The sequence below is a fragment of the Triturus cristatus genome, chromosome 3_2, assembly GCF_964204655.1.
Source record: "Triturus cristatus chromosome 3_2, aTriCri1.1, whole genome shotgun sequence".
NCBI classification, from domain to species: Eukaryota; Metazoa; Chordata; class Amphibia; order Caudata; family Salamandridae; genus Triturus; species Triturus cristatus.
This window is the reverse complement of record NC_140584.1, coordinates 82992209-83009988: the sequence shown is the minus strand read 5'-3', so window position 1 is coordinate 83009988 and position 17780 is coordinate 82992209. Positions and strand designations below refer to the sequence as shown.

The following is a 17780-nucleotide window of genomic DNA, read 5'->3' as shown; positions in this document are numbered from 1 at the left end:
ACTCCACTTGATGTACACTACTTTTAGCAGTGAACTTGAGATTGCAATCACTCGCATTCAGCCAGAGTATGAATTTGTTCAAAGATTCATTTGTTCCTGTCCAGATAAAGAAAATATCATTAATCATTTATACATTTTTGGCTCCTGGTGCAAATCAGTGTCCAACAATGTAGAACCTTGGTACCTTTGTTTGATTAGGGGACCCCTTCACCCAAATTGACAGGACGACTAGCCTTCGGCTGTGGAAACTGTGGTTTTAAGGCATTTGCGTAAGAGAGGCCTTCTACTTCTATGGTAGGTCTATTTTTTTCTCCCATCAACTGACAATTTGGAGTATTATACTCCCTCCGTACACCCTCCGATGGTATATCTGGGGAATTCTCATGTCTAGAGGTCATCTTAGGTAGTTGTGGCTGCTTTATCCTACAATTTAGATTTTCCATAGGACAAGGCATCCTTTGAGTCAAAAAATCAACCTTTACGGTCAGTTCTACCAGTTTAGCACACATAGATGCTACCTCTATTTTTAATTCCCTAACAAGACAGGGCAATCCCTGGAGATCATTGGTATTATCCGGGAAAGATGGAGGAGGGGTATTACATTGCAATAACAGGGAGTTATTTAAACAAACACCCACCCCTTCATGTTCCTGTAAATCAGTAAGGGGTGCAAACCTATTTGTGCAAGTAACCAGAATCTCCTCAGCCAAAGGACTGCTATCCTTACTCCCTCTCATAGCTTGACTCTTGGATGCGGATCCTTCTTTTTGTGGCTCTACGGTATCTCCCCTAATGGTTTTGTGAAACATTGCGGGGATTATAGTCTGCTGACAAGTGGTGGTTTTAAGCAAATGATGTGAGTCAGGAATTGATTCGATACCCGAGGCTTGTATAGATGTATTGCTACCCAAAATGTCCTCGCATTCACTAATCAGCAAATCTATTCTATCCGCAATACAATTATTAACCGTTGCCTTTTACCTTAGAGACTTCTTCACCCTTTTCCCCTTTGTTTCTTTGCCACTATCCCCCCTCCCCCAGTACCGCTATTACTGTCCATTAATTTCCTTTTCCCCATGATCGGCCCTATAAAACAAATAATATTCAGAGTCTCGTATTAGTCTCTGCCTCTATACGAAGTGGAATACAATCTCCTACAAAGGCTTTCCAAGTCAATCAATGAGATATGGCCACACGATGATGCGTCCTTTGCCCAATGATGCAGGAACAAAATGATATCGTAGGTTTCAACCTTTTAGGATGCCGCCACCAATACAGGGCAGCATACAACTCATCCCACTGTTGACCCACTGCTACCAGGCAGAAGAAGGAGATCAAGAGGCCTGGCCCAGCCCAGCCTACTCTGGGAGACGACGGGCTAGGATGGACCCGCCCTTGGCCCGAGCCTCAAGCAGTTAAATAGGCCCCCCTGGGCGGGCTGATGGCAGCATCAGCAGTAGCGCCTCTGGGCGCGGCATCAAGGACTCCTGGGGCTTGTGGTCCCAATGGTTCTGTGCAGCAGGCAAAGCGGCTCCCGCAAAGCGGGAGCCTCGAGCAATTAAATAGGCCCCCCTGGGTGGGCTGATGGCAGCGTCAGCAGTAGCGCCTCCGGGCGCGGCAGCAAGGACTCCTGGGGCTTGTGGTCCCGATGGTTCTGTGCAGCAGGCGAAGCAGCTCCCAATCAGCTCCCTCCCAAGAAAACACATCAATATCTCAATCTCTTAAAACAAGCGATGTGTTCGCTTCTCTCAAAAGGAGCAATAGAGGAGGTTCCCTTGCAGAAGTGTGGCAAGTGTTTCTATTCAGACTAATTCCCCATCAAGAAAAAGTCAGGGAAATAGAGGCAGGTTATGGATAGCAGGTGGCTGAACAAATCTATAGAGAAACACCCCTTCAGAATACTGTCTCTGCAAGAAATGATACTGTTGATAAAGGGGATTTCATGACCTCTCTTTAGCTCTTAGGCACTTTCTTTCACATTCCCATTCATGTGAAACATTGGCAGGTCCTGAGGTTCTTGTTGGCAATGTGCCACTACCAGTTCAAGGTTCTCCCTTTTGTCCTTCAGTCGGGTCAGAGTCTTCACGAAATGCATGGGTCCTGTAGCGGCTTTCTTAAGAAGAAACAGGCACCAGGGATTCCCTTACCTGGATGACTGGTTGGTCAAGGGTCCCACATTCTACTCAGCAAAAAGATCTACCTTGGCTTGTCAGCAACTGTTCAGGTCTCTGGGTCTAAAACTTAACACAGAAAAAACATCTCTGATAGCATTCCAATTGTTGGTTTTCCTGAGAGCCATTCTGGAGACAACAGTTGCCTAAGCTTACCTGACTGCTGAGAGAGTTCAGCGAATAACCTAATCAGCTGCTTCCAAGTCCACGTCAATGAGAACATTCAAGTCTGTGTTGGGAATGCTATCTTCGTGGATTTCATACATTCAAATTGTCGTCTGCACATGTGACCGCTGCAGGAACAATTGGACACACAATGGGTACAAATTCATGGTACGTTTGACGTCATGATCGCCATCAGCCCCACGATGAAGCACACAATGTCATGGCGAGGAAAGGAGGAAAAGATCTCTCCAAGCTTCTCTTTCGTAGCGACACAACCATGCTTCGTAATGACCACAGACGCTTCCTTGGAAAGTTGGGGAGCTCACCTTCAGGAGCTGGAGATTCATGGAAACTGGTACGTTCCAGAAGCACAAATGCACATCAGTCTCCAGAAAAGAAAGGCAGTGCTCCTGGGCCTGCAATTGTTTCTACCCAGAATTCACAATTCCTCCGTCATTGTCAGAATGGACAATACCACCACCATGTTCTACCTCGCCAAGCAAGGGGGGAACAAGGTCATAACTACTCTCCTCTAAAGCCCAGCAGATATGGAAATGGTTGCTTACTCACAACATTTCTTTGCAAGTGGAACATGTCCCAGGGGTAGACAACGAATGGGCAGACTCTCCAAGCAGAGCAACAAGTCAGTGCCATAAATGGGGAACTGGATCCAACACAGTTGTCTCAGGTCTTCAAACAATGGGGTACCCCAAATCTGGATCGCTTTACAACTCTCCTAAACAAGAAGTGCAAAATGCACTCAAGCAGGTTCCCTGAGAGAGGGTCTTGGGGAAATGGTCTTGAATTATAATGGACATGAATGTGTCTGTGCGTTTCCATCTTTTCCGGTCATTCCCAAGGTGATTCGCAAGATGAAGCAGATCCGTGCCGTCTCATTATTGTAGCCTCGGCATGGTGAGACAATATTGGTTCACAGAGCTTCATCGCCTATCTGTGTGTCCGTGCATAAAATTTCAACTGCTGTAAAATCTCATTTCCTTGAAAAACAGTCAGACATTACATCCCCCAAATAAAATCTCTCAAATTATCAGCATGGTACCTCACAACAGTAGGTTTGGATCTTTGAGTATCCCTGTTGAATGCAGTTTTATTCCCAATCAGTCACACTCTTATTACCACAAATAAATCATACATGACAAAATGGAAAAGATTCTGCTATTGATGTATCAAAAGGATCGGCATCCTTTTTGCGCTTCTCCAGAACAAATGTCATATCTAATTCATCTAGCAAAGTCAGGCCTGGCGCACTCTTCAATAAAGGTACATTTGACAGCAATTTTGAGATTCTGGAGAAAAACAGGTGACATTTCTTTGTGGGCAACTAGACTTGTTAAAGAATTCATGAAAGGCTTATTCAGAGTCTTCCCACCAGTAAAACCTCCTTCAATATCCTGAAAGCTGACCATGGCCCCTTCACAACCCATGAAAGACCCATTTGAACCGATCCATAAAGGGGATATAAAATATGTTTCCTGGAAAACAGCCCTTCTCTTGGCCCTTATCTGCCAGAAGGGTCAGCGAAATTCAGACTTCTATATTCACAGAACCTTTTTTACAGTTCAAAGAGGTTAGAGTGGTATTAAGAAACAATACCAAGTTAATTCCGAAGGTCCCAACTTCTTTTCACTTGAATGAACTAATAGTTTTATCAACATATGTTAAAAAATCTTCCTCGGCAGCAGAGAGGGCTCTCTATTCTCTTGATGTCAAACGTTGTTTAACATTTTATATACACAGAACAAAGGCTTTCAGGAAATCTGAGCAGCTCTTCATCGCTTCAGCTCCACCCAGGAAGGGTTACACACTTTAAAGGAGCAGTGTTGCCCGTTGGGTGTCGGCTGCAATTGCTTTTTGCCACAACAAAGCAGGAAGATCACTGTTGGTGAAAATCTCTGCACATTCCACTAGAAAAATAGCTACATCCATGGCTTTGTTTGCAGGAGGATCGCTTCCAGTCATTTGCAGAGCGGCAACATGGCAGAATGTGCATACATTCACCAAGCACTATTGTTTGGACTCAGCATGGAGGACATATGCCACTGTTTTACAGCGCCTTGTCAGTAAGGTACAGGCTATTTTGTTTTTCCATTGCAGCCTAATTTGTGATGCTGTGTTATTATTGCTTATGTCTCAGTTTGTCTGACATTTCTATATTCAGTGGTTTATGTTTTTTCGTTTTCTTCCTTTTAGAGAGGTGTCTCCTAACCCACCACCATTTAATCTTTCTTTACTGCTAGCTAAACTGATTCAAGCATGTGAATCTAAGAAAGATTCAATACTGGAGAAAACACAAGTTACTTACCTGTACACTGTGGTTCTCCAGTATTAATATCTTTCATAGATTCACATGTGACCCAGCCACCTCCCCATTTGGCACACCACTTCTTTACCTCATTAATGTATCTTATTCATTTTACACTCATGCTCGAAATATGATGTATTTTGGCTCTGCAGGGGAAGAGTAGATCAGGGTCTTGTCTCTGATTGGCTGACGTTTGGTTCTATTAAAACAATGTGAATTGGTTAACTATGGCAGTTGCTTTTTTATGGCTTGTAATGTACTTTCTTGGTACTGCTTGTTTTACTGTGGGACTCGTACCATGATGACGGGAAAGATTAAAGCATGTGAATCTATGAAAGATTTCAATTCTGGAGAACGACAGTGTACAGGTAAGTAACTTGTTTTTTATGAGGCTGAACACATTACATCATTTTATTGTAAGTCTTTGAATGTAGAGAACTGAATAAATCACTTACACCTATGTACGCACTTCAAATAACCTGTCTTTTCTTTGTTGGGTTAAAAACAATATGGGTAGACCATAAGGCTCATGATCACCGTTGATTGAATGCATTACTGTGGCTTGTCATGTTAATATTGGAGAATATTGCAAGTTTATTTTTCGAGCTTTATAAATCTAAACAGTGTTGTTTTGACATAACCACTAACAAACTGTTTGTTTTGTTGCATGGTCTGCTTTGCTGTGGAATTCACAACAGAGAGTAAGTAATTTTTGGTAGTGTTTCCTTCAACTTCTTCACAATTTTTTTTTTTTTTTAAAGTAAACTTATAGCTTCTATGCCATGTTTTCTTATCAGTACATCAGCCAGTAATATATAATTGGTAAAGCACAGCTTGTCGCAGGTCAAAATAAAGCCATATTAACGTTGACTGCAGCACTACCTTGAAAATAGAAAGTGCAGCTTTTTGTTCTCTTGTATATGTTATCTATTCATTGTGAACTAGACTGCAGTGTTAACAGCCATAGGCCATGACTCCTCCCATCCAAACAAATTGAATGACCCCAGTGGATGGAACATTCGCTCTGCTTTTTTGGTAAGTCATCTCAGTAAGTTAAACTGCTGATTTGAAGACCTCATAGGACCTGCAAGTCACTAGCTAAGAACTCTTTTCACCCTAGATTCAGTTTACATATTGATTTACATTCTGCTGTTGAAGTCCTTATAGTTTCTTGTGCAATACTTATAACCCACTCTTGGTTTTTTAAAATAAAAGATTGATAGCACATCATCCTAGGCTTCTGGGACGAGTTTCCGACTTGTGCTCTATGGGATGGCAGCAAAAGACTTTTGAGGATCATAGAGAGTATGAGGCAGAGCTACAGACAACCTGGAGCTCAGTTACTTTACATAATCCTTGAAAAAACCAGGCCTGCTCACCACTAAGGAACAAAACGTTTTGGCTGTTCAAAAGCTTGGGATAATGTGTATTACATGTAAAGGAAAACACAAGGAAAAAACAAAAGACGTATGAATGTTAAAATGCCAATCTTAAATTTCAAAAGCTAAATGTGTTTTATGTGTATTTGCACGACTAAATATGATAATGACTTCTTAATATGAGATTGTAGATCAGCATAGAAGCTGAATCTAGGGTCAAAATCATTCCTATCCACTGACAGTGAATGCACTTTTTCACCACCCCATTCTTTTGCGATATCTCCAATTCTAGGCTCGTTTTTGGGAGAAAACAGCACTTTGTACATTTTCTTTTTGTTTTTTAGTTGCTGGTCCAACTGGGATCTGTAACTAAAAGGAGAAAAAAAGCACCTGCATCATTTTGTAGGCATGCACGTATAGATCAACATAGTAAGCTTGATTAGGCCTATATAAAACATTTTAGTTGAGCTGCACAACGTGGTGAATGCTGTGCAGCATGGTTAACGAGTGGCAAAGCCAGTCGGTCCCAAAGACAAAACTTATTGGTTTTGCCAGTACATGTTTCCATAAGGAACTGATGCACAGGGTTACTTTGATTGTCCAAGTGAGCAAGCTAGAAATCTGGTATCCTAGTTCCACTTACTTGGATCATATGATTAAATCTCGCTTGAGCTCATTGGTTAACATTTTTGCAAGGCCAACTCAACCCAAAGATAGATGCTATGGCGTTACAATAAAATAAGGTCATTGACTTGGGCAATTGAAATATTCTGATATTGCTTCTAGATGCCTGGGTTTTCAAGCATTATATAATAAACGTTAATTTGATGATTGTTAGTTTATGTTTGTGTTTATGAAGTGCTGGCCAGTGAGCATTCTCAGAATGAAGGCATTACCTGGTAGTCTTACGCGGTTTTTTACTGCTCTGAGTTTGTGAATTTTTAATGTTTCATCTGTGAATCAGAATGTAACTAGGGATTTGCTGCTACTTCTGAGCTTATCTCATAACTCTCATTATTATGTTTCAGCAAAATGTCTGCCAACCAATGTTGCTTACAAGCACATTTGGCAAAAGCGTGTTTTTTTATTTTTTATTATTAAAACAAAAGCATCAGATGATATATTCTAAACCACCGCTGCTTTCAGCAAGAATGTTCTAATAGTACTTACGGATGTCACAAAGGGCATTAACATCAAGATAATTTGCACTTTACACTACGAGTACCTGCGCTCGCCTCGAGAGCTATAACCCCCTTTAAAATGTTAATTCTGTGGTTCAGTTTTCGAGTAACGTTTTAAGCATTTAAAACGATCATACTTTTCAGATTCCTCCAGCAATTAATCTTTTTTCTTTAATTAGACCCTGAAATGTTCATTATGCATCTAATTTTCCTGCAGGTTTTTAGCATGTTTCTGGAAACGCTGGTTGACTTTGTAATAATCCACAAAGAAGACTTGCAAGATTGGCTATTCATTCTTCTAACACAGCTGCTGAAGAAAATGGGTGCGGACTTACTTGGATCTGTGCAAGCAAAGGTGCAAAGGGCTTTGGATGTGACCAGGTAAGAAAACCTAAAATAGCTTGTATTTCGCAGTTAACAAATGGACGGGATATAGCACCTCACCCTCAAGCCCAATATCCTCTGATTCACTTTGGCACAGCAGAATTTAAATAGTTATTACTGTTTGTGTTCTGGATTCCTTTCTGTGCATGTCTCCGCTGGTGGGACGATCTCAAACAATTTTGGAACTTCTCTCTGGATTATTTTTTGCAAATGTCGACACACACCTGACTGCACGCATCTTACAGATCTTTCAGAATTAAAGGGCTCAAACAATTATAATTTCTAATTTCAATACTTTGGTGAGAGCAACAAGGTCTATTGGAACTATGCAACTTTTTTCTTATTTCCCTTGCCTCTCCGGACTGTAAATAGAAAGGATAGTTATATTTCATTAGGAACATCCACAGCAGTGGTGATGGTATGGAGGAGGGTGCAGCTTTACAAGCAGAGAGGAGTTGTTGCCGCTTACGGCAGCTGTCGTATCTGTAACACTGACATTAGTTAGCGGAGTGAAAAGCGGATGTGTTAGTTTAACTTGTCTTACTGAATTGCCGTATTTTTTGTTATTAAAACTTGACTAATTACCTTCCTAATAAATGACTGTGGGGGTTAGTTTATTAAACTACTAATGGTACAAAGAGAGGAGTGAGTAGTCCTGTTAGAAATCATAAAATGACATGTCATTCCTGTAAAGTTGAAAGACTGTGTATGTCAACATTATATGTGAATTGGGTAGTATTTCAAGGGGCAGTTTGAAACAAATGCAAAATGTTGGAAATTTAGCCTATTTCCTTTCAAGTTGATAAGACTCGAACATTCTTACTCGTCCATACATCTAATTCAAAAACACAATATGAATTGCAGTAAAAGGTTTGTTTTGTACAGCGGTGGTTCTTTCTAAAACCTGATGCAAACCAACTTAAATAAAATTAGTTTTGACTGTAAGGCTTTCATCTGTTGGTATCCTGTTCTTTGGTGCAACTATTCTTACTATAACATATCTTCTCTTAAAAGACCTGAAATAATCAATCCACAGCAAGCATTTATTAACGAGCTAGAAAATGTCAGCTATCCAGAGCCTCTTCACAAATATAACATTTTGCCATAAAGTCACAAATAGTTAGAGATTCGCCAAAGAGAACACTTGGGCATGGATTTCAAGCCTTCCTGGGTTTGATGTCACTTTGAGAAATTGCAAGATGTTTCATGGGTGAGTATAACAAATGTATGTCTTTCTCACTGAACTAAGCAATCACAAGGAGATGATGGATGGAGCGCTGAAACTTTTTAGACAATCGCCTCCAGTCACAGATCTGGGTTGACTCCATCATTCGTTAGCTCACTTCACCACCCCAGTTCAGACCCAGCCATATGCAAATCAGTCTTGACCCTCCCAACTGCCAAGCCAGGTCTGCCCTGGACCGGAAACAAGCATCCTGGGAATGGTTTCGGGGTAACACCTCATCAGCCAGGCTAGCTTGAATCCACTGGCAAAGTGAGCAAGAGACCCACGTCTGGGCACACCCTGCCAACTTAGGGCGAAGTAAGCAAACACAAGGAGAGGATGGACGGAGCGCTGAAACTTTTCATAAGTTACAGGGTCAAGACTGATTTGCATATAGCTGGGGCTGAACTGGGATGGCGAAGTGAGTTAAAGAACGATGATGGATTCAACCCAGATCTATGACTGCGTATGAGTGTCTGAAAAGTTTCAGCGCTCCGTCCATCATCTCCTTGTGTTTACTTTGCTTCACTGAACTGCCAAAAATACAGTCAGTGTACCTATGGTTTGGGAGCAGAGGACTGATTTGGAGCCCATATAGCCTTTGCAAGTAAGAACAATATTTGGAAAGAAGTGTACGACCAATGGGTAGTCACTGAAGACGTTTTCGAAGTCTGGATGACATTGCTTCCTGAGATCTGAATGTGGTAGACATGTTTGGTTCATATCCAAATCCTTTCGACAAAGTATGAGCACTCAAAGTTAAACTACAAGGAGCTGATTTACAAAAGCCAAAGTCAAAATCAGCTTTATTTGGTGCAAGTAAAAGAGAACACCATAAAAGCATACTAATACGCACATATACTAACAACATTCCTACATAACAGCATGATTAGGTAAAAAATTTTTTTTTAACAATTTATAAAACTTCAAGCCAAGCAATGACGAGATTAAGACCAATTTCCGATACAAATAAATACAAATATGCCTATTGTACGAAGTACTGTTAAAAATTACCCTTGATAGTCTTAGTTGGATCAGGTTTTACTCATTGAGCTGTTCCCGTAGCATATTAACCAGTTATAAAGTGCTAATTCATTGAGGTGCAAAGGCTACATGAGATACAAGCTGCCACAAGTGATGCGATAAAGTGCTGGTACATTATAAGTGCATAGCAGTACATAAAGTGCACAATGCCACATCATAATAAGAGTTTAAAAAGTATATACTAAAAGCAATCGTCCTGATTTTCATAGAACAATGCATCCAGGTGCGCGTAGTCCTTTCTTTTCTTAATTGATAATTGTATAAATCGAGTTACAGTTTCGATAACTTTCACGTTTTCCAAGCTACACACAAAATTAAACGCTTATTTATAGTTATAAAGCATGTTTGTTAAAAAGAGGGGTTTTAAAACTGATTTCCGGATATCCCTATAAAAACTACAAAAAAGGATAAAATGCAACGTAGATTGAGGGGGTTTGCCATCGCACGGACAGGCTGGTAATTTATAGCACCACTTTTCCGTTACAAAAGCATTTAGGAGTGCCGGAAGTAGTACTAAGAGAATACTCCTTTCTGATGGATACATCTGCCAGTGGATTCCTCACCTTGTGAATATCCCCTGCGCCAGCATTCCACGGAACTTTTCTTCCCCAGCATTCCACGTCGACGTGGGCGACGTCACAAAACATCGGCTCCGCACGCGACCCCATACGACGTCATCGGAGCCATAAGAAGCCCACGTCGGCGTGGTGACGTCAGTTCCCTTTTTTCCGCGCCGTCGACGCGCAACGGTTTTTTCCCAGTGCTCTCTAGATACTTTGTAATCTAGTGGTGTATTCTTGTTAAAATTGGTATGTCTTCGACGAGGAAGTCGGGCTTTAAGCCCTGTAGGGAGTGCGGAGGCCTGATGTCCATGACGGATCCGCATCAGAACTGTCTATGGTGTCTCTCCTCTGATCATGACGTGGATGAGTGCGGGTGCTGTAGGAGCATGAATCCTAAAGCGCTGAAGGAGAGGAAGACCAAACTCTTCATGAAGAAGATCGGTGAGGAGAAGAGAGGGAGGAAAAAAGAGAAGTCCAGGCGAGAGTCTTCGACTTCGAGGTCGTCGAAGTCGAAGAAGCACCATAAGAAGAGGAAGCATTCTTCTCGGCGTCGGTCCTCGAAGTCTAAGAGGTCGAGGTCGGCTTCGCCTCGTCGACGTCAGAGCAAGGTCTTGTCTCCTTCGCCTTCTCCTGATAAGTCTTCGAAGTCTCCCTCTCCGAAGCGGACTCCAGCTCGTTCCCCGACGCCGTCGCCGGCGCCGTCCAAGGCTTCGACTCCGGGTCGGGTGGATTCTGATGTGGAGCAGGAGCAGGAAGAGTCTGTTCCGGTGCCTGGTGACTCCGCGGCTCCGGTGGAGGATTCTGAGGAGCCGACGCCGGTGACTCCACAGGAGGATACAGGGGCAGTTCCTTATCCCCAATTCCCGGCTCCAGGTACGGATCCTTCGGGATTTCTGAATGCCATGTATGGCATTTTTCAGAGAGCATCCTTCCCATCCGGAGCACCAGCAGGTCCCGTGGGTCCGATGGCGTTTTCTCTGGGAGTGCCGCAGCAATACGCTCAGGCTCCTTTTCTGCCCTTTATGCCGATGGCGCCTTCTTGGCAGTTTCCGGCGCCAGTTGGGAATCCGGCTCGACCTCGGATGGATGGTCAATCTTCGGAGCCTTCTTTGACGCCGAGGCCGACTCCATCGACGCCGCATCCGGCGCCGCCGACTCCACCTGTAGCGCCTCCGACGCCGATGCCTTTGGCTCCACCGACGCCGCGTACGACGTCGACGACGCCGGCTCCCCGGAGTCGATCGAGACGGGAGGCCCAAAGGGTTTTGGAGGAGGAAAGATTTCGGGCTGAGGTGGAAGAAGGTGAAGTCGACTCTTCTTCGGATGAGTTTGGAGGTATAGAGGTGGCAAGTGGTTTGGATACCACCCCGGAGTGGGAGCATGCTTCTGGGAGGTCTTCACCACCACAGGAATTGGCGCCCTACCATGTTGTGATCAAGAAGGCCGCGGAGTTGTTGGATCTGCAGCTGCCCTCTGTGGAATACAAGTCTAATCTGCTCACGGAGGTGTTGCACTCCCCGACGTCGGCTTCGGAGCCTTTGCTTCCTTTCAATGAGGCTCTCTTGGAACCAGTGTTGGAGGTGTGGAAGAAGCCTCTGTCAGCTCCAGCAGTTTGCAGGCAGGTGGCAAGGAGATACAGGGTTGCGCCAGGAGACCCGGATTTTTTATCCACGCATCCTTCTCCGGAGAGCCTAGTGGTGCAGGCTTCATGTTCTAAACATGCTTCGGGTGCTTTCCCCCAATCTCCTGCTGATAGGGAGTCGAAGAAAGTTGATCAGGCGGCCAAAAAGTCTTTCTCCTCAGGAAGTATGGCGTTGAAGTCATCAAATGCTACGTGCTTGCTGGGGCGTTATGTTCATGCCCTGATGGACTCTATAAAAACTTTGGCCCCTAAGTTACCTGAGGGGGATAAGTCGTCCTTCATGGAGGTTGTGGCGGACACTCAGGCAGCTGCCAGGCAGGTGATCCAGTCTGGGCTGGATACGGCGGACTCTGTGGCGAGGATTATGGGTTCGTCCATTGCCGCAAGGAGACAAGCTTGGCTCCGTTCCTCAGGGTTTTCTGCGGATGTCCAGGCCACGCTGGTGGATCTGCCCTTTGATGGACAAAAGTTGTTTGGGGAGAAGGCAGATTCTGCCCTTCAACGTTTTAAGGACAGTAGGTTAACGGCGAAGTCCTTGGGTCTGCAGGTTCCTGTGAGAGGTTCGACTTTCCGTAAGGCTAGAGGATTCGGAAGGTCATCCTTTCGCTCCTTCCGACAGCCACAGCAACAGCAGCAACAGCAGCAGAATCCCCTTTATCGCTCCTATAGAGGGAAGCAAAGGGGTCGGAGAGGTTCTGGTCGCAACCCCTCTTCTTCCTCCTCCTCCTCTGCTCCAAATGAGGCTTCAGGGAAGCAGCCCTAGATCCCCCATCCCGGATCATGTAAGACCTGTGGGGGGTCGGGTGTCCTACTTTCTACGGGGTTGGAAATCTGTTACAACCGACCTTTGGGTTTTGAACCTCGTAGAGACTGGGTACGCCCTTCCCTTTCGGGAGTTTCCTCCCCCTTACCCTCCTTGCCAAGGTTATTGCTCGGAGGACCACCTGCTTCTCCTGCAGAAAGAAGTTCAAGCTTTGTTTCAGAAGGGTGCAATAGAGGTGGTTCCGGAGCAGGAAAGGGGTCAGGGATGCTACTCCCGGTATTTCCTGATCCCCAAGAAGGACGGCAGATTGCGTCCGATTCTGGACCTCAGAATCTTGAATTTTTACCTGAAACAGGAGAAGTTCAAGATGCTGACCCTTGCGCAGGTTCTTCAAGCGTTGCAGCAAGGAGACTGGATGGTGTCGCTCGACTTGCAGGACGCGTACTTCCATGTCCCAATCCTGAAGTCGCACAGGAAGTATCTCCGTTTTACGGTTGGGTCGCAACATTATCAGTTTGCGGTCCTCCCGTTTGGTCTTACTACTGCACCTCGGGTCTTCACAAAGGTGATGGCAGTGGTGGCTGCTCATCTCAGGAGGTCGGGGATTCCGGTTTTTCCCTACCTGGACGACTGGCTTCTGAAGGCAGAGTCCCCAGAGATGGTGCAGCGTCATCTGCAGGTGACAGCTCAGCTGTTGTTCGACTTGGGTTTTTCGATCAATGTGCCCAAGTCTCACCTGGTGCCCTCTCAACGCAACCTGTTTATAGGGGCAGTACTGGACACTACTGTGTGTCGGGCATTTCCTCCTCCTCAAAGGATTCTCGACATTCAGGAGATGGTCCCTTTATTCCACAGTGGAGCGGTTGTTCCAGTTCTGAAGGTCCTTCGCCTGCTCGGTCTGTTCGCTTCCTGCATTCTGTTGGTCAACCATGCACGCTGGCACATGAGGGCGCTCCAGTGGTGCCTCCGCAAGCAGTGGTATCAGCACAACGGGGATCTCGGGGAGTCGATCAAGATCTCCGGAGAAGCTGCGGCGGATCTGTCTTGGTGGAGCGTGGAGGGCAATCTGTCCCAAGGAAAGCCCTTCCATCTACCTCCATCGGTGGCCACAGTGATAACGGATGCCTCCACCCTAGGGTGGGGGGCTCATCTGGGGGATCTGGAGATCAAGGGTCTTTGGTCTCCAGAGGAAAGGTTGTTTCATATCAACCTTCTGGAGTTGCGGGCGATTCGTTTGGCTCTCAAGGCCTTTCTCCCTTCCCTTCGCGGTCAGTCAGTTCAAGTCCTGACGGACAACACGACCGCGATGTGGTATATAAACAAACAGGGAGGAGTAGGGTCTCTTTGTCTCTGCAGAGAGGCCCTGCGGCTGTGGTCCTGGGCTCAGGACCATCAGATTTGTCTGATGGCAAATCATCTGGCCGGGGTGCTGAACGTGCGTGCGGACAGTCTCAGTCGGCAGTTCTCCGCCGACCACGAGTGGAGGCTCCATCCGGAGGTAGTTCGTCACGTCTTTCGGACGTGGGGAACTCCTCGGGTGGACCTGTTTGCCACCCGAGAGAACGCGCACTGCCCGTCATTCTGCAGTCTCCAGTATCCGATGCAGGGGGCGTTGGGGGACGCGTTCCAGTTGAGTTGGGGTTCACGACTCCTTTACGCGTTTCCTCCCGTACCCTTGATTCCTCGGGTTCTGAGGAAGATTCGCCAAGACCGGGCCCAAGTCATTTTGGTCGCCCCGGACTGGCCAAGAAGGGTGTGGTATACAGATCTTCTCCACCTCTCCTCGTGCCCTCCGCTCCGTCTCCCTCTGAGGGCAGACCTCCTCTCGCAGTCGGAGGGGCAGGTTCTACACCCCCACCTCCAGAGCTTACACCTTCATGCCTGGAGATTGAACGGGGCAACCTGAGTTCATTCTCTCTCCCACCTGATGTGGTGGACGTTATTTTATCGGCCAGGCGACACTCCACCAAGTCCGTATATTCCTACAGGTGGTTTAAGTTTGTAAAGTGGTGTGGAGAGAGGTCCGTTGACCCTTTAAAGGCTCATCTTTCTGATGTGCTACAGTTTGCTCTTTCCTTGGCTCAGCAGGGCTGTGCTGTGGCCACGGTCAAGGGCTACCTTTCGGCCTTATCGGCTTTTCTGTGCCTTCCAGATCAACCTTCGTTGTTTAAATCTCCGGTTGTTCTGAGGTTCATCAAGGGCCTTACAAACATGTTTCCTCCTACTCCATTTGTAATGCCTCAGTGGGACCTTAATCTTGTCTTAACCTTTTTAATGGGGTCCCCGTTTGAGCCTCTTCATAATTGTCCTTTGAGGCTGTTGTCCTTTAAGGTGGTGTTTCTTGTAGCCATAACCTCGGCAAGGAGGGTGAGTGAGCTTCAGGCTCTTAGTTCCAAACCTCCTTTTCTTACCTTACATGCTGAAAGGATGGTTCTCAGGACCAGGGCTGCTTTCCTGCCAAAAGTTGTTACTCCTTTCCATTTGGGGCAGTCTATTACCCTCCCTGTTTTTTATCCACCCCCTCATCCTTCCAAGGAAGAAGAAAGACTCCATCGCCTTGACCCGAAGAGGGCTATGAGTTTTTATTTGGATAGGACCAAGGACTTTCGTATGGATGACCAGCTGTTTATTGGCTACGTTGGTCGTTCTAAAGGTAGAGCGGTGCACAAGCGCACGCTGTCGAGATGGATTATACTGACCATCAAGATCTGCTACGCCCTGGCTGGTAAGACTCCTCCTGAGGGTATTCGTGCTCACTCTACTAGAGCTAAGTCTTCAACATCTGCTCTGGCCCGGGGTGTTCCTGTGGCAGATATTTGTAAAGCAGCGACTTGGGCCTCCCTCCATACTTTCGCAAAGCATTATTGCTTGGACTCTGAGATGAGGAGGGAGGGCCACTTCGCGCGCTCTGTCTTGCAAGACTTTCTGGTATAGAAAGGTGGACACCCTCCTCCGGGAGTGGGGACTGCTGTGGGAATCTATTCACAAGGTGAGGAATCCACTGGCAGATGTATCCATCAGAAGAACAAGTTACTTACCTTCGGTAACGCTTTTTCTGGTGGATACAGTATCTGCCTGTGGATTCCTCACCAACCCACCCGCCTCCCCGTTGTCCACCTTTTTGTATACCGTGAATTAGGTCTTGTTTGAAATGCTTATATTTTCTTTTGTACATTTGTAGGAAATGCTTGTTTGATTAGCATTCCCTTGTTTTGTATGCTATGTATATGTATTGGTTTTCTATATACTGTGTATACTTGGGTTTGTCGTTGGTTCACCTGTTCGCCTCGAAGGCACGGAAAAAATGGGTGGAACTGACGTCACCACGCCGACGTGGGCTTCTTATGGCTCCGATGACGTCGTATGGGGTCGCGTGCGGAGCCGATGTTTTGTGACGTCGCCCACGTCGACGTGGAATGCTGGGGAAGAAAAGTTCCGTGGAATGCTGGCGCAGGGGATATTCACAAGGTGAGGAATCCACAGGCAGATACTGTATCCACCAGAAAAAGCGTTACCGAAGGTAAGTAACTTGTTCTTTACATACTCTTCCACGCATATATGAATCTGCCTCGAAACATCCGACTTCCTATAAGTGCAAAAATTGTACAGTCCTTTTTATTTACACTAAATATGGTGGAATATTCACATTTTAGTTTAGATAGCATGTGAGAGACTACGTAAGAATACTGCATAAGTACTCATTTACGTACTCTCACATACCTTTGTGAATTGACTTGACAAGTGTCGTGCGTGAGCTAGCACTAGTTTGTAAATTCAGAGATTGTTGGAAATGTAATCGTACATGGAAATATTGCAAAGTAGTCACTTGAATTGCATCGGTGGACACTTTGTGCCCCTGAAACCAGGGAGTTCCATCAGTGCAATGTAAACCACCACCAGCAGAAAGAACCGTGAAGGATAAAATGCCCCCTCAACGACCCCCCCCCCCCCTCCCTCCCCCCCCCCCCCCCCCCCCCCCCCACCCACCCAATCTGCTTTAGATCTTGACCTGATTTTCCTCGGAGCCACACTCTAGAGAGGCTTGTCGTTTTGCGCGAGGCCAAGATTAAACTTTTTTTACATTTATTTTTGTTATTAATTTTGCACTTATAAACAGCATAATTTACATATGCAAGTTATTATGACAACTGAATACATAATTCTATTAATTTAACTGTGCAATCCTAACGTAATATCATGTATTTCAATAAACTGTTGTTTAAATGAGTTTCAGCTGCCGCATTAGTTGTATTCCGCTCGTATTTCACGTCAGTTTTATTTAAAACATTCCACTCTCTGGTTTTCTGAAATTTTCTCGAACTCAGCGGGTTTAGGGGGACTTCAATATTTTGTTGAAGTTACGTTGGATACCCTCATTTGGGCATCCCCTTAATGAAGAGCAGATATTATATTCCAGGTCTGAAATAAATTACTTATATCGGTCACAAGGTCGAAGAAGTACAGAGCGTAGGTGGATAGGTGGTTTAATGGTGCATGAATTTTAGTTCATAGCTTTTAAGGCAAAACCCTGCTTGCCAGGAAGTGCCACTAGAATTTTGACAACATTGAATTGTACCAGGATCTTCCATGACTACTGGAGGGCTTTGAGAGAAAACATCTGACTTGTGTAGAATTATCGTTCAAAATAAGAAACGCCATTTGCTCACTTATTTGAAAAATTAGTTATTGGATATTAGAGGGGGGGGGTCGTTGCAAATTATATTATGTGTGGAAAGAAATAGAAGTTTTCCAAAAAACAGTTATTGCTGTCTGAGTGTTTTGTTTTAAAAAAACCTTTGTTTATTAGAATCAGTTTGCAGAGGTTGTTGTAGGTCTGCTAATGTAGTCGTGCCTTTCCCCCTACGTGTAATTCAAAGCCGAATATCGTCTGCGTGCTTTGTTTTTCTTTCCACTTAACACTGCAAAGCATACATCTGGAT

At 45.1% G+C, this 17780-nt stretch overlaps 1 protein-coding gene across 2 annotated transcripts in view; it reads left to right on the top strand.

Moving 5' to 3' along the window:
• CLASP1 (cytoplasmic linker associated protein 1) overlaps window positions 1-17780 on the top strand; it is a 1312099-nt gene that overhangs the window by 749625 nt on the left and 544694 nt on the right. For both annotated transcript variants that reach the window (XM_085647275.1, XM_085647274.1), the window contains one exon: window positions 7437-7600. In XM_085647275.1, the coding sequence (XP_085503401.1) occupies window positions 7437-7600 (164 nt within the window). The remainder of the gene's footprint in view (window positions 1-7436; window positions 7601-17780) is intronic.